This window comes from Hesperophylax consimilis, chromosome 26 (genome assembly GCF_061612785.1).
Source record: "Hesperophylax consimilis isolate HC1 chromosome 26, BYU_Hcon_1.0, whole genome shotgun sequence".
In the NCBI taxonomy this organism is placed as follows: Eukaryota; Metazoa; Arthropoda; class Insecta; order Trichoptera; family Limnephilidae; genus Hesperophylax; species Hesperophylax consimilis.
This window is the reverse complement of record NC_142861.1, coordinates 28,410,132-28,436,461: the sequence shown is the minus strand read 5'-3', so window position 1 is coordinate 28,436,461 and position 26,330 is coordinate 28,410,132. Positions and strand designations below refer to the sequence as shown.

The 26,330-nt window shown below is 37.7% G+C and overlaps 2 protein-coding genes across 2 annotated transcripts in view; both read right to left on the bottom strand.

The window, feature by feature from the left end:
- ctrip (E3 ubiquitin-protein ligase ctrip) overlaps positions 1-8,332 on the bottom strand; it is a 49,981-nt gene extending 41,649 nt beyond the window's left edge. Inside the window, exons 1-8 of the mRNA XM_089647357.1 lie at positions 8,234-8,332; positions 6,733-6,830; positions 5,811-5,903; positions 4,773-4,932; positions 2,542-2,654; positions 1,791-1,893; positions 1,153-1,332; positions 148-338 (exon numbers count right to left, since the gene is read on the bottom strand). Coding sequence (XP_089503483.1) covers positions 148-338; positions 1,153-1,332; positions 1,791-1,893; positions 2,542-2,654; positions 4,773-4,833 — 648 coding nt within the window. The 5' untranslated portion in view covers positions 4,834-4,932; positions 5,811-5,903; positions 6,733-6,830; positions 8,234-8,332. The remainder of the gene's footprint in view (positions 1-147; positions 339-1,152; positions 1,333-1,790; positions 1,894-2,541; positions 2,655-4,772; positions 4,933-5,810; positions 5,904-6,732; positions 6,831-8,233) is intronic.
- A 3,626-nt stretch (positions 8,333-11,958) lies between these two features.
- The window catches only part of LOC149411383 (uncharacterized), a 65,826-nt gene continuing 51,454 nt past the window's right edge, over positions 11,959-26,330 (bottom strand). The window contains exons 3-6 of the mRNA XM_089647695.1: positions 17,774-17,956; positions 15,644-15,894; positions 15,004-15,180; positions 11,959-12,176 (exon numbers count right to left, since the gene is read on the bottom strand). Of these exons, the coding sequence (XP_089503821.1) occupies positions 11,959-12,176; positions 15,004-15,180; positions 15,644-15,894; positions 17,774-17,823 (696 nt within the window). The 5' untranslated portion in view covers positions 17,824-17,956. The remainder of the gene's footprint in view (positions 12,177-15,003; positions 15,181-15,643; positions 15,895-17,773; positions 17,957-26,330) is intronic.

The following is a 26,330-nucleotide window of genomic DNA, read 5'->3' as shown; positions in this document are numbered from 1 at the left end:
AGAAATGGCTGGTTATTCTTTAGGGAACATCTTGATACTCCCAGTATGCCACAAGGGAGTTTAAATTGCCGGATGCCCGACTACAGCATAATTTCTGACGATAAGCAAAGAGTATATAATATATGAGTATATAAATGCAATTATCACCATGTCGAAGTTGTGTTCCATGCCCAGCAGCGTTATTAGCGCCGGGACGACTTGTCGCACCGGGAACCCGGCCAGAGTGTCCTCGTTGCCCATCACCAGCAGCTGGCACATCTCGATCACGGCCTGCAGCTGTTGGCCCTCGTCTCCCGAGGCCTGCAGCCCTGTCAGGAGCTGGGCTGCTTTGGATGCCGCTGGAAAGCAGGAAAATATTAGGTTAGATATGGTATAAAAGTAGGTAATAAACTTTGTTGCCGAAAAGCTGAATTATTATTTTTTTCCCATAATCATTTTTCTTAATATATAAAAATCACATGTACACGCAAATCTCCTAAACTGCCAAACCGATTTCAATGAAATTTAGTGAATGTGAATTGTTGATTCCAGCTTGAAACAGAGGATAGTTTTGTACCCAATAGGTGGTGCTGTTGTCGAGATCTAAAAAAAAAATTCTCTACACCCCCCCCGCACCCATCTCACCATCTCACTTAAGAATCGACCTTTATTTAATTTTTATCCATTAATCAAGAACACTTGAACATGAGATGAATAAAAAATGAAATAAAAAATATAGATAGAAAGTGTTTTCTATGGATGGTATTTGTACGGCAATCTGTCACACTGTGAAAGACATACTTCAAGGAAGTTTTAAGGTATAGAATGGGTACCGGTCGCATTTTTACTTATTTTCTTTCATGTATAAGTGATGGATATCAAATGAAATGTCAAAACAATATCTACGATGCATGTGACTTGCGCATGTATTCTATGCATGTCAAATCCATAAAATATCCAACAAGCAAGCCTATATTGCGTGTGTGTATTAGAGATGGCAATCGGTCTGTTAATTATCAGATGGCTGTGCAAATTTCATGACATCAGAGCAGAGAGAGTAGTTTCTGTTTCAGCATAAAGATTTTCAGTGTAATAAAGAGTAAAATAGCTCATTGGAACAAATATTCACGGTGCAAAAATTTTCAGCTCGAGCCATGTAGATTGTGTACTTACAAGATGTTGTGCCAATGGTGCGGTGCAGCAGGTGTTGCATGCGGGGGCCCAGCGCCCCCAGCAGGTGCGAGGGCACCCCTCGGGCCTCCAGCAGGGCCTGCAGGCGTCCCACCTCGCTGTCGTCCGAGGAAGACTCTCCCACGCTGGCCGCTGCCACTCCTCCGTCTGGGACTGCCTCCTCTGGAAAATGACAAGTAATAAATATCATCTGTGAAAAGGCAGACTAGGCACTGGCCAAACCGAGGGACTGTTTTAAGTATAATTTGCTTTACCGTACTGTTATCAACACACCTTAGCGTAACTTAGACTAAGGCCTTTCATCCAGAGAGATATACAAAATGACAGCTACAGAAGTTGTGAGTGAGGTCATGAAAACTAGTTTCATTTGAATAGGTGGCGGCGATGTGGGTCTCATGATTTCTGTAGCAATGTGAGCCAACTGAGCGTGACAATTTGTTCACGACATGAAAACACAAAATCAGTATCGAATCCTTGCGTATTCCTGTGCAAGAAGGCCCTGAAGGCACAGTAGATAGCAGAATGAGTGGTTCAAATACATATACAATAATATTGATTTATACAGATGGAGTTGGGTGTATCATACGTCTTTTGCAGTAATGTACATAGTAGTAACATACCTTTGGCCTTAGCCTTGGTTGGGTCCACATTAGTTCCACCCATCATGCTCGGGTATGGGGGAGCGTTCTGTTGAACGTTGGAAGAAGTTGATGGCACCGCACCCTGCAATAGAAATAAATATTCACATTAGTATTTCTTTGGTATAAAAGGTGATGATTGGGCAACACACTTTATCCAATCTGAAGAAGACTGGATGAACAGGAACTCGTGGAAGATACCAAACTCTGTCCTGTGATGAAATACAAGATGAAGAAGAAGATAAGTTCTGAAGAGTTGAAGCTAAAGGAGTCTGTTCACATAACCGGAGCATAACGACTGTGCTATGACCGAGTCACGAATTACAGTAAAGGAACAAAGCAACCGCAAGAGGCATTTTGCACCGTTTGCGGTTGCTTCGTACCTTTCCCATAATTCACGGCTCGGTCATAGCATGGTCATGGTATGCTCCCATTATGTGGGCAGACTCCTTAAATCAGCGACAAAACATACCATGATAAAAGAATAGGTTAGGTTTGTTTTGTTCTTTTTCTTCACTATTCTTTTTTGTACCGTTCCATTTTGTTACTGTTGTTTTTTTAAGGTTCCATTTTGTCACTGTTATTGTTTTGTTTTGTCGTGGAATAGTTTATACAGACAGCATTGGTGGAGGGCACTTGTGGAAGAAATCAAACTGTGCAATCCAATGAAACACAAGATATGCATGCTACAAGACGGGTCCTGTTCTGGATAGCTAAGAGAAATGGTGCTCACCAGTTGCGAGGTGGTGTTTGCGGTGCTGGCGGTGTTGTTGGGGGCTGCGGGGCCCCGGCGCCCCCCGCCGCTGCTGCCCCCGCTGCTCGCACACGAACCCAGGCTGCCCTTGCCTACAAACACAAACAAACACTCAATTAATAATATCATTCGACATGAAATATGCTCAACTTACTAGATAACTAACAATGTGGAAATAAAATATGTACATAGTGTAAGTGCCAAAATTCAAGAGTTTCTATGTACCCTATTTGATTTGTGTTTATGTAGAGCAAATTCCAAAATTAGAGCTGCCCTGAAAATGCTTCTGGCACTGTCGGCCTTGAGTTTTTAGACAAAAAAATTGGGGATTTACAAATGTGTATTTTTGAGCACTTATAAGCGTAAGCACGTAAACGTAGTCAGTGTGAATTGCTCTAGGACCCAAGTTCAGGTACAGAATGCACGCCACTGCGAATTTATCTTAAATTTTCTTTAGACTACTCCAATGTGCTTTCTAAATTAGAACAATTTTAATTTCAGTTTTCATAGGTACTGACAATAGCAAAACTTCTATCGAAGTATGAAGTTCATGTTGCAGGTTTTACTGTAGATTATTTTACGTCAACGATTGATAATCCGTTAAAAAAATGTATATATTTTTTCCCAAGACCACTTTGTACACAGAAATCAAATGCCGGTTTCTTGCAAACTACTAAAAAAAATTCATTTGCGACTTACTTGCCAACAGTGCCAAATCGAAAAGAACTTCATCCACTTTCATGAAAACACGTTCAAACACTGAAGCTGGGACAAAAAATACCAACAATTTATTACAAAGTGCAAAAAAAAAAGTGTTTGGCATGCGCATAGTAAGCGTTTCTACACTCTACAAAATACCTTTGATCGGAAACATTCACGGTAATGGAATTTTTGGATAAGAAAGCAAACTACAGTGAAACCTGCAAAATAAATTCCCACAGTTTATTTTTTTCACCTAAAGTCATTTTAATCCGTAGGAGTCGGCAAGAATATTCTATAAATAAAAATACATTTTTGTTAAGACCAACATGTAGAAAATACCATACTTGATAAAGTGACATTTTGATTTTTGTGTTTAACAAAGCCAGTAGAAATAGTGGACACTGTAATTGCATTGCTTCGTGACGTGCGGTGGGCACAATTGTGCTTTAAAATGCAAAATCTCGGTAATGGTTTTATTTTATATCATTGTATTTTGGCAAATAACTTCTTTACAAAATGATCAGAAAACACATTAATATTTTCACCTGAATTTCAAAATATAAAGTGAACAAGCCTTTTGACACTGGATTTTTTGGATAAATCAAAAATATGCAGCTAGTGTTGAACGGGAATTTCAATTTTACCACCATCTACATAAAGTGTTATTGTTAGTGGGCCAATTCCGAATATTACCCGACGTGCGTCGCCTTAAGATATATTATTTCCTTGCCAAGCGAATAAAATATATTTTAGTATGCTAGGAGCATTTTTAAGGTTCAAAATATCATAAAATCGAGTCAAGTGCAATCGAACAGCTAATGTATCCGCTGGGGATACGCCAAACTTCGACGGGTACAAATCGGCCCCTTAGAGTCAAAAAAACGTAACTCAATTTTTATCGATTTTGAGTTACGGATGGTAAAATGAATTACTATTTTATATTTAAAAGATGGTTCAGAAGCACAAAATACCATCCTTTAACTAAATGAGAAGAAATTATTAATATACAATAAAAGTGGTTAAAACGAAGTATTTTATTAATTTTTAAATTATTAATATGTTTCGTTTGTTTAAAAGTATACAACACTGATGTTTTTTGACCCTAAGGGGCCGAAATGTTAAATATACGCCGTGGATACGCCAAACTTCGACGGGTACAAATGTTAAATATACGCCGTGGATACGCCAAACTTCATGCGGTTAAGGAAGTTCTAATTGGCAGGTTGTCTTTCTCGATAAACTACACACTACTTACAACATCGCATCCTTGTAGGGGACTTACACTTACCTAAGTCAGGGTGTTTCAATCTGTTTTGAAGAATGTTGTGTTGGGTTGATCACAATTTGATCAAAATCTGAAACGGGCCTAGAATTTGGGTCTAACGGAGACCATCCAAATGTCAAAAGTTTGAAATGGAGCTGATGGTCATCAAACGTGTTGGAGATTGAAAGTTTATTTGGCCAAGTTTGGCAATGTGCGTGTCTGTAAGTGTTGTGTTGTTTGTTACCTCTCTTGTCTCTCCGGTTAGAGCTAGTAGTGTTGGTGTTGGGCTGCGCCTGCTGGGGCATGTCCGCCCCCCGCGTACTCCTCCTCAGTCCCTCGCGCTCCTCCCCGCGCTCCCGTTCGCGCTCGCTCTCGCCTCGGGTACGGGCGCCGCTGCGTGTGTTCTAAAACAAAAATACATAATAATGATACTTAATTATACTATATACTATCTCTAAAATACTTCGAAAGACCGGAACGGCGGAAATTCAGACAAAGACAGAATTGGTTCAGGCCCGCTATGGGTAAACAAGACAAGCTTAAACTTAAGATTTAGACAAGTCAAGTCGTGATACAGATAAGTCCGGCCTTATTTCAGACAAGCAAAGACAAATCAAAACATGTCTGGATTTATCTCTGACATGTTTCGAATTGTCTTTGCTGGTCTGTAGAAAATGTAAGGAGATAAACCAAGACAAACCAAGTCCGTATCCACTGAGTGCAGACTTCCTTCAGGCAATTTTGATTTACATATTTCACATTAGCCGAGATCTGTTGCATGCAAACCCAAGCGAGGCTTGCATTAAACTCGTAAGTTAAATTTACCGCTCACATAAGCTACTTACTTATAACAAAATCACATATTCTTCTAACTAATGGTAATCAATGGTCACATAAGTTGTTCAGAAGTTTAACTTATGTAAGTGCTTACAGCGACCTACACACTTCCTTCTAAGATGCGCATCTAAGTGTATTGCAAACTTATTTTAAATGTTTCAACTTATCAAACTGATTTCATAAGCCGTGAGAAGGCGGCTGTAAATTCAAGCGGACACCATTAGACCTGTCAAAAAAATCACGCCTCTTACGACTTCTGTAAATTGCTATAAATTACGGCAAATAATTTACAATGTTGTTTACATTGGTAATTTTGCCATAAGCTACTTACTTAAGTCACTTACGAGAAAAACTTACGAGTGCAGCAGCCGCCTGAGTATATAATGGAGATATAAAAGGGTAATGATTGATTGATTGATTTTTTGATTGATTGATTGTTTGTTACTTGTCTGTTGGGTGGTGGCGGAGAGGCGGTGCTTTGTACAGCGCTCCCGCTGCTACGTCCCAATCTAGCACCCAGATTATTGGACGACTGGGCCTGGAAAGTCACACCAATGTTTTAGTATGAATCAGAATAAAACATTGGTCAGAAAGGTAGCACGTTATATGGAGGGCGTCACGAGATATCAATGTTTAGTCAAATCAATCTGTTGTTGATTTTACACATAGAAAATCACTTTGCCCTTAGGCAAATTACCAGGCTCGGCAACAAAACTTAGAGATGGAGGTTTAGATTAACATTCTATAGTTTTATAAACGATACAGTAAATACGCTCTACATGAGATGAATTACAGTAACAACAAGCAAATCTGATTTTTATTTATAAACTTTCAAATGTCAATGTGAAAATATCTCCTTTGCGTCCAAAACTTTATTGTTCGGGAGGAGCTAAAAGCTGATTTTTAAGAGTTACAGATTGTTTTCTAAAACATTGAAAATACGCTTTTACGTACAAAAAAAAAATGTAAAGTTTGTATAAAACTACAAAGCTTATTTTTGATGTTTTAAATACAATCTGTAACTCTTAAAAATCAGTTTTTAGCTCCACCTGAACAATTACGTTTTTGACACGCGAGTTATTTTCGCATTGACGACGATCTGTTACTTTGACAAGTATGTCACAATGAGTAAAATAAAAAATTTAAAAGCATTCATCTAACTTTTTACAGGTTAGTAAAAAAAAACTTGATGCATTGCACATGTATATCTTAAGTCTAATTACTTCAAAAACTTATAAACCAGAAAGATACCGATAGTTACTGAATTGACTGATCTTAATTGATCTGATTGAATTGCAATCTGTGTCGCATATTGATAACGTGAAATGGGATATACTGGTGAATTTGTATTTCAATGTTTGAATTACCTTTGTGGCCTTGGTGGGTGACCTGTGTTCTGTGGTACCGGAGGAAGTGGATACAGGTATCCTAGAGCTGTGTCTTAGCTTTGGTTTTGCCTCTGAAACTGATTTAAAAAAAACACAAGGATTAATAAAAGTCGGTTTGGTATTATCCTTCAAGCCACAAAATGAAAGCTTTACAGGAGACGAAAAAAATTAATATTTACAAATTCGTGATACAAATTAAAAGTTTATATGAATGTGGTCATTCGTTTTACAAAATATTGATGTAAAATATTGCAATTGTATTTATAATAATTATGAGAGATTTGAGGACTGAGTAATTTCATCTACGAAGACTATTCTATTTGAAACCACCGAAAAGTAACTTTCCCAAAAAATGTGGCTTGTAGGGTTTTTATCAAAAACAGTTGATATGACATCTAAAAATTGAAAAAAAAATTCTGATGGTGAAAGACCACCATTCAGAATCAAAACGTTGCTCGAAATGGCGCTAGACATATTTGGCGACCATATCTGAATAGCCAGGTGCATCCCAACCTTCCACTATGAAAGACCCATATTGACTACCATAATAAATGCAGCAGCAAATTCACCATTAACTGTGCTCTTCATACTTTCAATAATATTTGTCTAAACTCTAACATGGATGTATTTTCAGATTCACCGTTAACATTTAAAAGGAGCATCAACTGTGTCAATGACATAAACAGTTCTATGCGCATACGTATCCCTTCACAGATCACCACTTCTAACACCCACAAACACACACACTTATACACTACACACATCACCCGGTAATTACTAAATAAGACATTACAAGGAAACATTTATTTATTTATTTTGTAAGAAACAAACAGCTTTTACATAATATACAATGATAGATATAAATATACAAGTTAACTGAAGTCAAGCCACAGAAGTTTCTTATGCTAAAGTTCATTGGAAATGAAGTTTTAATATCTTAAAATTAATTTAGTGTAAGGAAGGGGAGAGGAAGAGGAAAATAGGAAGAGGATAGGAGATGCTCCCGACACATTCCATACTCTCATATTAATAATCGATCATACGCATTACTTCATATCGATATTTCTTTGGGTTATTACCAAAAATGTCAATGCTGTAAAATTTAGTATTATATTGTGCACATATACGAGGAATCGGGGAATTTTTTCGAATGTTTGTTCTACACGAGGGTAGATAAAATAAATCAGATTTTCGGGTTGATCTAGACGGAATATGAAGATTTATTAAATTGGTAAATCATAGGTACACACTATGAAATATATTATATCTATAAATTGTTCGATCACTGTAACCAATGCATTGTTTACTTTCTGTAATATAAATAAAGCATTTAAAATTTGGTAAACATAACCACACTTTTGTACTTTTAAGAGTTTAAATTTGTATGATAGGTATATACTAGCTGGTCTTTCAGCAAGACTGCGCCTCACAGAGAGATCAATGAAGTGCGACAGCATTAAAAGAAGAGAAGATAAAATACCTCTGGTGTGTCGGGATGATGAAGTGGATGGATTGCTGACTGTAGAACTGGCCACTTCCACTTGCAGAGAGTTTCCACTGTCCAGGGACCCCTCACTAGCCGTTGTATGATAGGTTTATACTAGCTGGTCTTTCAAGACTGCGCCTCACAGAGAGATCAATGAAGTGCGACAGCATTAAAAGAAGAGAAGATAAAATACCTCTGGTGTGTCGGGATGATGAAGTGGATGGATTGCTGACTGTAGAACTGGCCACTTCCACTTGCAGAGAGTTTCCACTGTCCAGGGACCCCTCACTAGCCGTTGTATGATAGGTATATACTAGCTGGTCTTTCAAGACTGCGCCTCACAGAGAGATCAATGAAGTGCGACAGCATTAAAAGAAGAGAAGATAAAATACCTCTGGTGTGTCGGGTTGATGAAGTGGATGGATTGCTGACTGTAGAACTGGCCACTTCCACTTGCAGAGAGTTTCCACTGTCCAGGGACCCCTCACTAGCCGTTGTATGCTAGGTATATACTAGCTGGTCTTTCAGCAAGACTGCGCCTCACAGAGAGATCAATGAAGTGCGACAGCATTAAAAGAAGAGAAGATAAAATACCTCTGGTGTGTCGGGATGATGAAGTGGATGGATTGCTGACTGTAGAACTGGCCACTTCCACTTGCAGAGAGTTTCCACTGTCCAGGGACCCCTCACTAGCCGTTGTATGATAGGTATATACTAGCTGGTCTTTCAGCAAGACTGCGCCTCACAGAGAGATCAATGAAGTGCGACAGCATTAAAAGAAGAGAAGATAAAATACCTCTGGTGTGTCGGGATGATGAAGTGGATGGATTGCTGACTGTAGAACTGGCCACTTCCACTTGCAGAGAGTTTCCACTGTCCAGGGACCCCTCACTAGCTGTTGTATGATAGGTATATACTAGCTGGTCTTTCAGCAAGACTGCGCCTCACAGAGAGATCAATGAAGTGCGACAGCATTAAAAGAAGAGAAGATAAAATACCTCTGGTGTGTCGGGATGATGAAGTGGATGGATTGCTGACTGTAGAACTGGCCACTTCCACTTGCAGAGAGTTTCCACTGTCCAGGGACCCCTCACTAGCCGTTGTATGCTAGGTATATACTAGCTGGTCTTTCAGCAAGACTGCGCCTCACAGAGAGATCAATGAAGTGCGACAGCATTAAAAGAAGAGAAGATAAAATACCTCTGGTGTGTCGGGATGATGAAGTGGATGGATTGCTGACTGTAGAACTGGCCACTTCCACTTGCAGAGAGTTTCCACTGTCCAGGGACCCCTCACTAGCCGTTGTATGCTAGGTATATACTAGCTGGTCTTTCAGCAAGACTGCGCCTCACAGAGAGATCAATGAAGTGCGACAGCATTAAAAGAAGAGAAGATAAAATACCTCTGGTGTGTCGGGATGATGAAGTGGATGGATTGCTGACTGTAGAACTGGCCACTTCCACTTGCAGAGAGTTTCCACTGTCCAGGGACCCCTCACTAGCCGTTGTATGCTAGGTATATACTAGCTGGTCTTTCAGCAAGACTGCGCCTCACAGAGAGATCAATGAAGTGCGACAGCATTAAAAGAAGAGAAGATAAAATACCTCTGGTGTGTCGGGATGATGAAGTGGATGGATTGCTGACTGTAGAACTGGCCACTTCCACTTGCAGAGAGTTTCCACTGTCCAGGGACCCCTCACTAGCCGTTGTATGATAGGTATATACTAGCTGGTCTTTCAGCAAGACTGCGCCTCACAGAGAGATCAATGAAGTGCGACAGCATTAAAAGAAGAGAAGATAAAATACCTCTGGTGTGTCGGGATGATGAAGTGGATGGATTGCTGACTGTAGAACTGGCCACTTCCACTTGCAGAGAGTTTCCACTGTCCAGGGACCCCTCACTAGCTGTTGTATGATAGGTATATACTAGCTGGTCTTTCAGCAAGACTGCGCCTCACAGAGAGATCAATGAAGTGCGACAGCATTAAAAGAAGAGAAGATAAAATACCTCTGGTGTGTCGGGATGATGAAGTGGATGGATTGCTGACTGTAGAACTGGCCACTTCCACTTGCAGAGAGTTTCCACTGTCCAGGGACCCCTCACTAGCCGTTGTATGCTAGGTATATACTAGCTGGTCTTTCAGCAAGACTGCGCCTTACAGAGAGATCAATGAAGTGCGACAGCATTAAAAGAAGAGAAGATAAAATACCTCTGGTGTGTCGGGATGATGAAGTGGATGGATTGCTGACTGTAGAACTGGCCACTTCCACTTGCAGAGAGTTTCCACTGTCCAGGGACCCCTCACTAGCCGTTGTATGCTAGGTATATACTAGCTGGTCTTTCAGCAAGACTGCGCCTCACAGAGAGATCAATGAAGTGCGACAGCATTAAAAGAAGAGAAGATAAAATACCTCTGGTGTGTCGGGATGATGAAGTGGATGGATTGCTGACTGTAGAACTGGCCACTTCCACTTGCAGAGAGTTTCCACTGTCCAGGGACCCCTCACTAGCCGTTGTATGATAGGTATATACTAGCTGGTCTTTCAGCAAGACTGCGCCTCACAGAGAGATCAATGAAGTGCGACAGCATTAAAAGAAGAGAAGATAAAATACCTCTGGTGTGTCGGGATGATGAAGTGGATGGATTGCTGACTGTAGAACTGGCCACTTCCACTTGCAGAGAGTTTCCACTGTCCAGGGACCCCTCACTAGCCGTTGTATGATAGGTATATACTAGCTGGTCTTTCAGCAAGACTGCGCCTCACAGAGAGATCAATGAAGTGCGACAGCATTAAAAGAAGAGAAGATAAAATACCTCTGGTGTGTCGGGATGATGAAGTGGATGGATTGCTGACTGTAGAACTGGCCACTTCCACTTGCAGAGAGTTTCCACTGTCCAGGGACCCCTCACTAGCCGTTGTATGCTAGGTATATACTAGCTGGTCTTTCAGCAAGACTGCGCCTCACAGAGAGATCAATGAAGTGCGACAGCATTAAAAGAAGAGAAGATAAAATACCTCTGGTGTGTCGGGATGATGAAGTGGATGGATTGCTGACTGTAGAACTGGCCACTTCCACTTGCAGAGAGTTTCCACTGTCCAGGGACCCCTCACTAGCCGTTGTATGATAGGTATATACTAGCTGGTCTTTCAGCAAGACTGCGCCTCACAGAGAGATCAATGAAGTGCGACAGCATTAAAAGAAGAGAAGATAAAATACCTCTGGTGTGTCGGGATGATGAAGTGGATGGATTGCTGACTGTAGAACTGGCCACTTCCACTTGCAGAGAGTTTCCACTGTCCAGGGACCCCTCACTAGCCGTTGTATGATAGGTATATACTAGCTGGTCTTTCAGCAAGACTGCGCCTCACAGAGAGATCAATGAAGTGCGACAGCATTAAAAGAAGAGAAGATAAAATACCTCTGGTGTGTCGGGATGATGAAGTGGATGGATTGCTGACTGTAGAACTGGCCACTTCCACTTGAAGAGAGTTTCCACTGTCCAGGGACCCCTCACTAGCCGTTGTATGCTAGGTATATACTAGCTGGTCTTTCAGCAAGACTGCGCCTCACAGAGAGATCAATGAAGTGCGACAGCATTAAAAGAAGAGAAGATAAAATACCTCTGGTGTGTCAGGATGATGAAGTGGATGGATTGCTGACTGTAGTACTGGCCACTTCCACTTGCAGAGAGTTTCCACTGTCCAGGGACCCCTCACTAGCCGTTGTATGATAGGTATATACTAGCTGGTCTTTCAGCAAGACTGCGCCTCACAGAGAGATCAATGAAGTGCGACAGCATTAAAAGAAGAGAAGATAAAATACCTCTGGTGTGTCGGGATGATGAAGTGGATGGATTGCTGACTGTAGAACTGGCCACTTCCACTTGCAGAGAGTTTCCACTGTCCAGGGAGCCCTCACTCGCCGTTGAGCTCACTTCAAACATAAATACTCAATACGTCAATCACTTTTCAATATAACATTTTAAAATAATTGTGTTACGGTGACTTTATAAAATACAGATTTCAAAATGGATTTTAATTTTAAAATAACCATATAAACAATGTAAAACAAAATCTCTGTACATTCGGAAAATACTGAGGGTAGGCGGAGACTGGGGTGAACATATTAACATCTCCTTTACCAAAGGTTCCGACCGCAATTTAAAAAAAATTTATAAAACTTTGTGAATGTTTTATTAAGCCTAAACGTAACGTACGTTATAATCTATGCATTTTTCGATGGACTAAATTTAATTATTCCACCAAAAAAACTTTTTGCAAGTTATGCTTTAAAATATTAAGATGAATTATTTGTTTGTGCCCGTACATATGACCATATAAAAATTCTTCTTCTCGATTCTTTCAAGAAAGGCATACGAATACAATATCCGATTGAATCACCGTTGCAATGTTGTATTTGTGTGCTTTACTTGAAAAAATTGAGTTTTTATACGGAAAAAAAAACTATTTCTTCATATTCGTATTGCATATGTACATGCGCAAACAAATAATTTGTCTTAATATTTAGCATAACTTGCAAAAAGTGTATTTTGATAGAAAATTTCAATTTATGCCATCTATTTATGAATGTATGCTACGTTTACCCTTAATTATTTTTATATGAATACATTATTGTAATAAAATGTGTTTTTATTTTTCATTATCAGTAATTTTAGTTTAAAGAAAGAGGAAGGTCAGCCTTGTTTGCATTCAAAATGTTAATATTCAAAAATATGTTCATTTCTAATAATAAAATTTGAAAGCGTGGGGGGTTAGCAGAAGTGAAATAAATAAGAAATATTGCCATTGAAGTAATTGTTGAATGCAGTCAAAATGAGGCAACTGTGTGGTAAAATTATGAATGAGATTCGAATACAATACAAAATGAATGTAAGTATTACAAAAGTATTTTGAAAAGATGATGATGGACAGAGAAACGAGTGTCAGTAGAATATACGCACACAAGTGGATAGAAAAAGAAGTGGGAGAATTCCAAGAAGTTACTTAATTCACATCAGCCCCGATGATGGATACCATCCAGTCCAAAACTTTGGCTCAGTAGAGGAGAGTAAGCGTAACACGGATTATTACCAAAAGTTCATTAGTAAGTTAAGTAATTATCACCCATATATTGGAGAATGTTCACAGTGTAGACGGAGCATACAATAACCCCTTTAAGGATGTAACGATATAGGATCATGAAACACATAACTACAAGAAGAACTGATTTATTGTTTCATATTGAAGAGTTCAGTAAGACTACAATACACATGTAGTACGAGAACTATGCATGGCAACACTGACTGGCAAGTTAACTGAGGTATTCTATTCTACCAAATAAAGATTGCACATGGTAGTATAGTATGGTCTGATAAACTTAATCAGAATAGAAAGTAAAGATAAACAGAATCAATTGTAAATATTGTAATAATAATTAACAGAGAGGGAGTCATATTATCTAACAAGGGTTCTTATGTAAGTATTTAAATAACAAGCAATATTAAATGTCCAATGCATAAGATAAATGCAATGCAATGGTAATCTCAAGTCAGACCAAATAATCTGTAATGTAACTCCTCAGGCCTTAGCCATATTCTGTCAGAAGGTTAGAGTATTTCCGCATTGCAATTAAATCCAAATAAACAGAATATTTCTAAATGTATCCGAAAATTCATTTTATATGAAAATAATTAATAAAATAATCACAAAGTCTCAAAAGTATTTTTTCAAATTGCGGTCGGAACCTTTGATTTCATAAAGGTACACATTTAATTCTTCTGTGTTTAACTCCTAGGTCTGAATACAAAGTGTGGTGTTTTTTCTTCCTAACACCATTTAAATCATATTTCTGTTAGACCATAAAAGTTATTCCCAAAAGTGAACAAATTAACCTGAAGGGAAGCAAAACTTCTTGTCCCTATAACACAATAGGATGTTGAGAATGTAGCGTAGTATGGGAACAAATTGTATATAACCTACATTATTATGTATTTAACATTGTCAAAGGATATCCGATGATTTAACTGCCAACCCATAAATCAGATAAAATGTATGGCGCACTTGGAGGACAAATTATTGTGAGTTAAATAATTAAGTCCAACACGAGTCTTTTAAACTAAGCACATGAACGTAAATACAAAAGAATTTAAAACAGATTAAAATAATTTTATCAGAATGATCCTAACTTGCTCAAAATGTTAAAAATTATATTTTGTGGTGAAAATTATTAACAAACATGAAACAAAAAATTTCAAACATTGAGGAGAACGGCAAATAAAGCCCAAAAGTCTGGAATAGAGTGTGCAAAAGATGCAAAAAAAATGTTTACAAAAAGTACAGACAAAAGCGATTGAACGACGGTGACAAGAATGCACGAGATTGGAGGAAATAGGCAAGAATGCACAAGATTGGACAAAATCAATGAGATTGTATAAGAATGTAAGAGAATGTAAGATTGGACAAGAATGCACAGAACATTAGATGACAGCGATAAGAATGCATGAGATTGGACAAGAATGTACAAGATTGGACAGAAGTAACAAGAGGAAGGATGAGGGTGCCAAGAACCAAATAAATGAGATTGACAAGAATGGAAGACATTGGACAAGACTGTACAATATTAGATGACAGTGGCAAGAATCCAAGAAATAGGGAAAGACAAAAGAGGGGAGAGGAGTGAAAAGAATAGGCAAAAGTAGAACCAGAAGTTGATGACAGGAATGCAAGAGATTAGGCAAGACTAATCCAATGATCACACATACCTGAAGTGTCTCTAACGGGTAGCTGAGTCCTGTTGCGCAATGGGTAGGTCCTACGTCTTTCCGGTAAGCTCTTTCTCCTCTGGCGGCTCGGGCCCTCTTGGCTGCTGCTCGGCGCTGCTACGCTGGAGCGAGCGGAGGTGACACGCTGCTTCTTGGGCGGGGTGCCTCCTGTTGCACCTAAATCAATGGATTAATGATTTAGTAAAAATAAGTAGAAATAACGTGCAATGTATGGTCAAAATGGAAATGATAAATACTAATGATAAGAATGGCAAGACTGAATGAGGTAGATAAAATCAATATTAGGTTTAATGAAGGACTCTGCAAAGTGATTGTGAACAGGTCCAAACAACGGAGCACATTGCAGAAGTTTACTCACTCTACCAGTTCTACAGGGGGGTAAAGTTATGACGTACCCCAGACACCAGCCAATATCAACTCTCTAACCATACAAATATGATAAGACTATACAAGAAGGTGGTACGAAGAAGATGAATAAAGAAAATAATGGAGAAGATGAAATGGTGAAAGATAAGAAAGACAGAAAGGACAGAATGTAGAAAAGTTAACTGCGTAAGATGAATAAAAAGAAAAAAAGAAAGGATGGAATGGACAAGAGAGGCAAGAGGTGGTTGGTTACCTTTAGTGTTTGTTTTCCTCTTGAGGGGCTGTGGCCGGGGCGAGTACAGCGAGTGGTCCGAGTCCAGCGGCTCTGAGGCGGTGCTGAAGGGCGAGTTGGCGTAGTCGCGCTCCTCCAGCGGCAGCAGCGAGCCGGCGCTGGGCGGCAGCGAGGTGCGCGAGCGCGTGCGGTGCGCGGGCGGAGGGGACGCGGCGCGGCCCGCCCACCAGCGCGCCCGGCGCCGGTCACGCCCGCCCTCACGCTGACTGTGTCTGCAACACACACAACACAAGTTAGTTACTCTCTCCAGTAGCCTCTGTTCTTACCATAGATCAGGTAAAGGGAAACAAACCAAGTTGCGCAGAGCGGGGAGATGGAGTGACAGTCTCCCTTTCTGTGGTTCGTCAATAAATGAATCTGACTTTTACAGGCAACGAAAGGCCCCGAAATAAGTCTGCTTGCAAATTACTAGTCATTTTTACAATAGCGCGCAAATTGCTGGCTGCGTAAAAAACTTTACTACAAATCAGGTAAACAAAAGTTCGGGCTTGTTTCCTAAATCGAATATTTTATTATCATTTAATGAGCAGGCAGCACTCTGCTCAATCGCTCGCATCTGATTTTACAATAAATTCGCAACTCCAGCAACCGTTTCCACAACATTACTTCAAACATTACGTCGAACATTTGAAAAGACCAATGCAAAAACACAAAAACAAAAAACCAATCAACATTTTTGTTCGATAATGTAATGTTTGTGTTTTCTGTGGACGATGGAATACATTCTCCGCACATTCAAAAGAGTGAAGACAGGAGAGGGGATTATTTAATTTTTTGACTGCCAACACGCAGTGCGGTTTGTTACAGATCATAAATCGTACGAGTTTTTGAGGTTTGCGTACTGAGTGAGCATAAGAATTACGAGTTATGAGTTGGATAAATTGTAAATAAATAATGTCATATGGATGATTGTTTCTATAATTAACTCACTTTTAAATAAAGTCTATTTTAGAGGGCCCACCAAACCTCCGGAACAATTTTTGACAGCTGCTGTTTCTCAAGGGGTACATCAGGCTTGAATATGGATCTCCAGTTGTGAGAAATCGTAATGTCAAGTCACTTTTTTTTTATTTAGGTTTTATTTTATATTTTAGCATAAACAATAACTATTCAAATGTTCTGGACCAATAAGTTCCATTAAGTTAAGTTATTGATTTAGTATTTGTACCTACACAATACATTTATAAAACATTTTTTTTTTAAATAAACATTATAAGGAATTACATAACGATACAAATAAAGAAATAAATAAATGACATAGTTTATTTAATATCTGGCTGGGTAAATAATAACTAGTTTTTCAAAATCAGTTTCCGAGACGCGGAAGAAAACACCTAAACCAAATCTCTCTTCTATTTTCAATTTCCGATATGAGTTAAAATTTCGAGGTCGAAGGTACAGTCAGGTACGGTCAAACCAGAAATCTGTGTTTCCTCCCTGGTGCATTAATTTCGGCGATCGCTAAAACTGCAAGAATGTCTTCCTAGTCAAAACTCATCTTGACAGTTGACAGCGAAAATGAGCACACTATGACCACGCCCCAATGTTTCAACAAAGGGAGGAGACGGAATGTGGACAAAAACAAAAATGTTTGAGGTATTGTTTGTGGAAAGGGTCGCAGGAGACCCCGCTGAAGTTTAACAGTAATTGAGTTGTTTTAAATTTTAAAATAAATTAATCCTTTTTTCTCTTCAAATAAGCAGTCAATCAAGCTTTAATTTGGTTTATATGAGTAGAATCGATGACATGTTGTAGAAGTTTCTTCCATCCATCCACTACTTTATTTGCTATTTGCAAGGAAATGTTTCTTGAGATTAAATGCAAAAGGTGTTTGTTTCACTATTTAGTAATATACTTTTAAAAATATTTTATAATTTATTCATCTAACTTATTTTCTGTTCTGTTAAAAACCAAACGTTCAGACCCTGCGCATAAAACCTGCCTCACAGGGTCTGGTTATTTCAAAGTGCGCTCTTCAGCAGTTGATTTACAAATGATTTCGTAGTTCATTCAAAGCATTTTCGATCCCTCCTGGTGCCAATTATCTATCAAATTGAATGTGTATGTTTCTTACAGACACTGTTAGAGTACCTGGCGGACTCCCTCGCTGTGAGGCGCGTGGCGGCGTCCTGTTCGGCCATAGGCGGCGCGGCGCGCGGTGGCCGGGGCTGGCCGGGCGGCAGCCGCTCCGCACACCATGCCACGCGGGCAAGCACGCTCCTGCCTCTCCACTACGCTGGCGACCGCGCCTTCACTGCTCACACCACTGGGAACCTACAACACAAGTCCAACCATTAATACTGTATATATGGTAGCGATATGCCCAAGATCAGCAATACTCAATATCGATGAATGAATAACAATATCTCAATGTTGTTTAGTCAAAGTGATTATTTTCCAGGAGGGGCTGAAGTAAAACATAAATGAAAAGGTGTGAGCCATGTAAGTACGGGAAACTCTGCTGTCAACAAAGTATATACATCACGACAGCAGCCATCTTGTAGCCAGCTGTTACTGAATGTCTATGTATGTAGGTTTAAAGGTGGCTGTTCAGTCACTGTTATCGATGTGTATAATCTACAAAAACTTGTCATGTGAAGTCAGAATAATAGGCTGAATGATGAAATAATGTCTTCAGTGAAATCCATAAGGGACGTCGGGGTCACATTTGATCCCAAACTTATCTCTTCAGATCATATAGTGGAGTTGGCATAATCGTGTTACAAATTTCTTGGATTTGTGATAAGAACAAGTAAACAATTTTCTGAGCCCGAAGCAATGACATGTTTAACTGCATTATACGATCAAAACTAGAAATACGATTCTACTGTTTGGGCCCCATACCGGCAAAAATACATAGAATTACTGGTTCAATTTTTTTTAAGTCTAAGGTATCTTTATATGATAATGCATGGTGAATACCCGCAATTTACGCAACACACAGATTTGCTCTCTGAGACACACTAAGAAAGTTTCCAATGTAGGAGGAATGGAGCCCTTACAGTAACAGCATTTAAAATAATAAACTATTTTATTGACAGCCCATACACCTCTTGGAAGGATATAAATTTTTGTACTAAACAACTACCGCCATCAGTGGCGGCTCGTGACTTTTGGGTGTTCTAGAGTGCTAATACTATAAAAAATGGCATTATTGATGTTGTTGTAGCTGAAAACGATTCAATTCAATTTTTGTACAAAGACTTTCAGGAAATTTCAGTTTGGCCGTGCGCCACACGGATTTCCTGAAAATCTTCATACAAAAAAATGAATTTTCGAAAAAATAAAATAAAAAATCGTTTTCAACTACAACAACGTCAATAATGCCATTTTTTGTAATATTCGCGCTCTAGAACTCCCAAAAGTCACGAGCCGCCACTGACCGCCACCATAACTTGCTTAGTATTTCACATGGCAGAATGGACCTTCTGGCCCAGCATAGCATGACAAGAGCTGTGGTGCTGCTGAATGAAATCTCTAGGTCTCTTGACATTTCAAGAGTCAATTTTATATGAATGCGATTGAAGCAAGTAGTGTGTGCCAAGATAGCGTTATGTGGCGGTCTATCCTCTCTGCCTTACCCTTGTGGAGAAACGGTGTGTGGTTAGTTAGAAAACTTCACAATTTGTGGGTTAGAAATTTAGTCACTCAAATTATGTTATAAACATTTAAACAACGGCAGGTACACAGTCTTGAATTAGTTCTGCTTACAGGCAGTATTAAATAAATGCGGTCAAAACAATGTTTTGATACAGAAAACGACTGTATGCTGAGGCAATTAAATTCAGATTTACAACAGTAAAACATGGATAAGCAGGACATAATATTAACAACGGGTGAGTTCATGAAATCCAAAGAATAAATATTTTATACATATAGCCAGTATATTGTTTTAAACAGCTATTTATCATTGCTTGGACCGTATAGTCTGGAATTCAATCACTTATAGTATAGTACAGCGCCCTTGAGGTGATTTTGACAAAAACGGCACTATACAAATCATCCAAATGTTATTAATATTATTACGGGGTGCAATATAAAGTATCCAATAGGCAAAGAGATGCAATGGAAAATAAAATATCTTGTTAAAAGCAGATACGCACAAAGTTTGCGAAAATGCACAATTCTAAATTCGCCAGAAATGTTTATTGAATAAACGCAGAGCTAAGATTTTCCTCGTGGATTATTAAACGCTAGAATGATTGGATTCCATACTTGTTTAGCTTCGAAAAAATAATTTAAAAATAGAAGCCATTAATCAAAGATGAAATCGAAATGGGCAGTTGGTTGCATACTTCATGCATGAACTATTTCAGTTTTCAGAACTTTTAGTATCAAAACGTGTTTATTTGTTGGAATCCATACAAAATAAGGATGGCAATAGTAATAAATATTATCAAACTGAAAGATTCCCAGTCTGAATGGAGCCATTATGTAGACAATGCCAGGTTTGAAGACCCAGTTACTTCCTATCTCCCCTCATTCTCGACTCCTTTCAGCCTCACAACTTATCCCAAATTGGGATGCATGAATGTCCTACTGCCTCTGGACAGTTGGTACTCTTGGCACACAACACTGACTTCATCCACACTACTTTATTATTTTGACTGTTGACTGATTGCAGTTGTGCCACCACGTGAACGGCTTTGTCAGCAGCGGTGTCCATTTTAAAGAGTTGTTTTCTAGCACTAATTATTTACGTGTGTCCTCTTCAACGTTCAGATAGTGAATGACCTACATCTGACTTAAACTGCTCCTTTTATAGTCCAGAAAGATGACACAAGTTTTGGCACCTGTAAAGAGTATATGCGCAACATATTTTAACATCCCGTATTCGAAATTTTTTTATTGTTTGTAAAATGAAACCATAGTCTGATAAGAGTTGGTTAAATGTATTTTCAATTGATATCAATATTGTTTGGGTAGATGTATTGACTCGGGGCTCGGGGAAACTTAAGCTCGAAACTTATTTTAGAAGATGTACAATTTTTATGACGCCATGTGTACTTCGTGCATCCCCGACTTTTATGTCCACTTGCGTGTCATATATTCCTAACACTCCTCTCTCTCTGCCCATTGCTCTCTCTACATGTACAAACCATCTAAGCGTTCTAGTCTTCATTATCTTTATTAACCTAACATCGGCCTTGAATTCTTTTTGTACCTTCTCATTCATAATACATGCTTGTACCACACAGATGCCTCAATAATAAATTAATTATATGGAATTTCAGTCCTCTATGTAACTTCACAGCTGTTTCAACAGTGGCCCATAAGAAGTACCCACTTAATAATTTTGCACCATTTTATTTATATCCTTCAACAAGGAAAGAATATTCTTGACCAAGTTCATACATTATTATTAGCGTTACATCAAGGTTAACCCTTCATTGCCCGTGCTGTCAACAGATTTGACATCTATAATACTATTTCAATATCTCAGTAAATAAACTAAACCCAGAGTTTATATTTTAGGTGTTCCTCAGCAATACATTTATGCATTGGATAAAATAATTCAAACCTACAAGGAATTTATCGAATTCAACAGAACAAATGTTTTGTCGAAAACTTAGGAAAAATTTCACTAATATGTACACATATGCCTGTGTGCGTTAAAGGTTGTCATGTGGTGCGGTAGTGAGCGAGAGCGTTTCACACCGTGCCGCGATTCGCAGTCGTCGCTGGTAACTGGCGGCTTGCCAGCTGTAATGGATGTATCATGCATTTTGTTTATTCACGCCCCATGTGGGCTTATATATTTTATTACATTCCAAGAAACTAATACAGTAACAAATTAATTGTCAAAGACTATATAAGAATGGAATAAAATTTTGATAACATTATTTTTAATAGTTGATGGGTATTCAATAAAAAATGAATATAATATATTTAAAATATGTTTATTAGTAGGGGGGTAAATGTGTACCCTGTACATTGAGTAAAGAGCACTGGGGCTCGAAGGATTTTCTAATAATAATAATATTTGGCTAATTTATACATAGCTGTTTTTGTGAAAAATCACCTCAAGGGGGCTGTACAAATATAATATATAACACCACAAGGGTAAAAGAGGTACAGTAAAACAAGATAATCTGACACCAAGAAGACCTGATCAGTCTGATGCATTACTGAAGTATTATTACATGCAATAAGATGTATTAAATTGTATTGTAATTGGGGATTGAACCTGCAATGCCTGGTTGTGAAACCAGCTATTTGGATCACTCAGCTACATGGCAGTCTTAGTTTTGGTTAAGAATTTCTCCATTATTGAAATGTTTTCTGCACATAAATTCTGTAAATTACATCCTGCCTTAATTTATGCAATGCAAGTTGCAAGTAAATCTTTAATTATCTTCCTCTACTATAACTAAATTGATAATTAATGATTTCAGGAGTAAAAGTGAAAGAATGAAATGTAAGAAATGTAAACTGCATAATTTTCAAAAGTAATACCTGCAGAATGAAGGAATTTGAAAAAAAAAATTAACACCATGTTTCTAAGTCAAATGTTAGAATCTTATCAATGAACAACAAAAGATTGATTACAAATTATTGAGTTCAAGGTGGTCAAATGTCCTTGATAACTTAATAGCCATGGTATCATTGGGTTACAACTATCAACTATGTACATATTTATGATTAAATTCAACAAATTTATTGTTTATTTAATCAGAAAAAATATATGTACAACTTCTTCCATCCCAGACACATACACTCGGCGCCAAAATAAGTGTAAGTTTCGTAAGAATATGTATTAAATGTTCATCATATACAACCCTCGGGTATACAGATTGACAGTTTTTTTTTTTTTTAAAGTTGCATAATTAAGTGAAAATCTAAAAAATGTCAGCTACGTCAATTAGCCTTTCTGCCATCGATATGACACGCAAGTGGATGTAAGAAGTTGGGGATGTCCCAAGTACACTTGGTGTCTCAAAAATTGCACATCTTTGAAAGTTGGTTTCAAGCGTAAGTTTTCCCGAGCCCCGAGTCAATACATCTAACCCAAACAATATCAATTGAAAGTACATTTAACGAACAATCGTCAGACAATAGTTTCATTTCATAAACGATACAGTTTTTTCCAGTATGGGAAGTTAAAAAAAATGATGCCCGTATGCTCATTTCAGGTGCCATAACTTACGTCAACTTTCTGGGCTATATATAAAAGGAGCAGTTTAAGTCAAATGTTGGTCATTCACTATACGAATATTGAAGAGGACACACATGAATAATTAGCGCTAGAAAACAACCCCTTAAAATGGACACCGCTGCTGAGGAAGCTGCTTAAGTGGTGGCACTACTGCAATCCGAGTGTTACTGGAAAGAGAAAAAGGAATATGAAGAGACAAGATCGCTCCGCGATATATGGTAGACCCTAGTGACCCCCTTGAGGTCCTACGTGATTTTTACCTTCATAAATGGGTCAAAAATTTCAATTGCATAGCATCTAATTTTGTCATTCTTCCGTAAGTCCATGTCTCACTGCTATACATCAGAGTTGGTAACAGAACTCTATTGTGGACTGCTAACCTTGGTTCCTTTGACAAATACTCCAATAAGTGCAAAACAATGTTTGAATTGTAATTGCACAGTACGTGTATAATGGACTCAACAGATTGTTGTCATTAATTTAAAATCAGATTGTTTATTTCGTGTAATATATTTAATGGTCACACTAATAAACTAAGGTACAAATGACCATAATTGAATACACCATGTGACCATTATGATCAGATTATTACAAACAGATTATTTGACATTGCCCATCAAAAGAATATTAAATGTATTCAACTGAAACAGATACTGGTGACCAAAATAAGGCAATGCTTTGATTGTATAAATTGCAATGGCTTCACACTGAAGAAATGCAAAAAAGTTACAAAGATCATAATGTTTAATATTATTTTAAATACGAAAATTTAAAACATTAATTATTTATGTAGAAAGGGCAAAGGGACTGAAATTCACATTTAATGGGAGAAGAAATGTTACAGCCCATAAAGCTTGTTTATCACAAAACAGCAAAAGTTGACCAATATAAAAATAAATAAAAACTTATTGGCAAATGCATGCTTCAATGGAGCCCTTAGTTGAATGAACTCTTTGATCTGTAGAGTTTTTTGTAAAAGGTACATATATATATACTAATCATTTTATAAAATTATTTTTAAGATTTATGCCAAAGGGTGTTTAAAAATAAAACCACTTAAAATTTAGGGATAGTCCCAAATTTAACTAAGCGCCTTTGAAGTGATTAATCATTAAAACGAAGCACGTAAATTCTATCTCCCATTGATATTGGCCTCGGTGGTTTAGTGATTACGATTCCTGGCTACCAATCCGGAGGTCGTGGGTTCAAATCCCAGCGACCACAAGTAAATTTTATCTGATTAATTTGTGATATTTCTTCACGCCATGTTTTGACATAACAATAAAATAATTTTTTAACTAACGCCTCAGGCTAATTTTTTGGCTTTTGGTAACAACTCCTATGGTCCTACAGAAATCATTGTATCTCCCTTACTATGCCATGGTGAGAAATATGATCTAAATGGTGTTAGAAAGAAAAAAAAACATAATGCTTTATATTCAAATCTAGACATTATTGAACCACAGAAGAATTAAAATGTGCACCTTTATGTAACCAAAGGTTCCAACTGAAAATAAAAATAATAAAAACTTTTATATGAAATGACAAAAAGGTGAGCTGAAGATAATGTTCGTTAAACATTTGTCTAGTAAAATAAGTTTTTATATATTTTTTTGTTATCAGTAATTTTAGATAAATAAAAAGTAAAGTGAGATATTTTAATGTTTGCATTTAAAATTTTAATAAGATGTGTTTAAAATTTCTAATAACAAAATCTGAAAGCGTATTTCATCACCTTTCTAAAACAGTTTTTAGTTTTAAGATACATTTAGAAATATTCCACTTATTTGGAATTTTATTGCAAAACGGAAATACTCTGACCTTTTGACAGAGTATACCTGAGGCCTGCGGAGTTAAACACAAATCATGAACCTAAGAACCTACTTTAGGATTATAGGTTCATTTTTTTAAGGAAAATAAAAGAAAAAACTGTCACATCAATAACAATAGCCGCCAAGTAAACAATCGATTTTAATTTTAACCAAATAACTATTAAAATGCATTAATTATATTTTTTGTGAATAGTAAGCATGTCTCTATTTAACCATATATTTTATGTAACATTTTTTGATAAATTTGTTGAATTCCACTGCATGCTTAATACGCAAAAAAATTATAAATGGCACATGGTTTCATCATAATTACTACAGCACTATTTATGTGGTGGGAGATTATAAAAGGTGCATTAAAATTCCATTTTTTCTTAATCAAAGTTAAGTTTGAAGGTTGGGAAATAAGCACAAATTTTTAAAATAACCCAAACTAAACCTTAGAAACCTATTTTTTGCATGTTTACTTAAACCCCCGAGTTAAATAGTTGTCTCCGTTCGATATTTAAGTTGAAATGAAGTGTTGTTTTTTTTAAAGAGCCCTCTTTGAAGAGCGGAATTCCACAAGTTTACCAATTTTTTTATTTCAAATAACGAATTATACAATTTGTCAAAAGAAACTTTTTTCTTTTCAAACTTTCTTCAGCCGGGTAGATACCATAATATTGAAAAAAAATGTGAGTAATAAAGTCTAAGGACGGGTTGTTTCGGAGAATTTGAACAATTCATCATATTTCAACGTTCATTTTCAAGTTCTGTGAAAGATTTTTTCAAGTTTTGTTTTTATTTCAGTTTTGTCAAGCAACTAGCCTACAATGATATAATAACAGAACTTGAATAGGACTTTCACAGAACCCGAAAACGAACGATGCAATTTGATGAATTGTTCAAATTCTCCGAAACAACCCGTCCTAAATAAACAAGATGATTTCACATTTGAAAAAAGAATCTTTACTGAAGCATTAAAAAGGCCACCATCTTAAACTAGAATTTACAGACAGAGGAAATGCAAGTCTCCACAGCACATGTTTGAGATCTCAACACGCTACTGTTTATCTAAACATGATCCAGTCAGGGGAGATGAATAAACATCTGAGCATGCTGTATTATATTATTATAATAACATGAAAGGTGATGCCGTGTTTCACATCAAATAAGATATAGTTATCTATTCTAGAATGTGAACACAAGACAATTAGACTAGAGACCTTTCCTATTAGTGAAACATTATATCTTTGGTAGTCAAATTCATGATACACGTTTCTTCAAGTGCGTGAGAAAACGTTGTGTGAACAGAAAACCGGTCCCTTTGATAAATCAGGGTTGTCATTGGATAAGAGGCTATCTTCTGCACCATGTATCTTCCCAGGTCTCATCTCTCCTTCCCATTCCCCCTCTGTTCCCTAAAGACCCCACGATGGAAGAGTTCACTCCCCCTTGGTTGTGTGAATAAGTATCTTCTATTTATATAAAGAAGGGTGTCAGTGGCCGTCAGGCGGTGTGACTTTCGTATAAATCTAGAGTATTATTCCCAGATTTATGAAATTCTGCCCACTCAACCTTCTAAACAAGAGGAATGTCCCTGTCCCTGACTACATGAGATTTCGTGTAAAATAGGACAATCGAAATTGAAACGACAAAGTCGAATCAACCTATGCTAGCG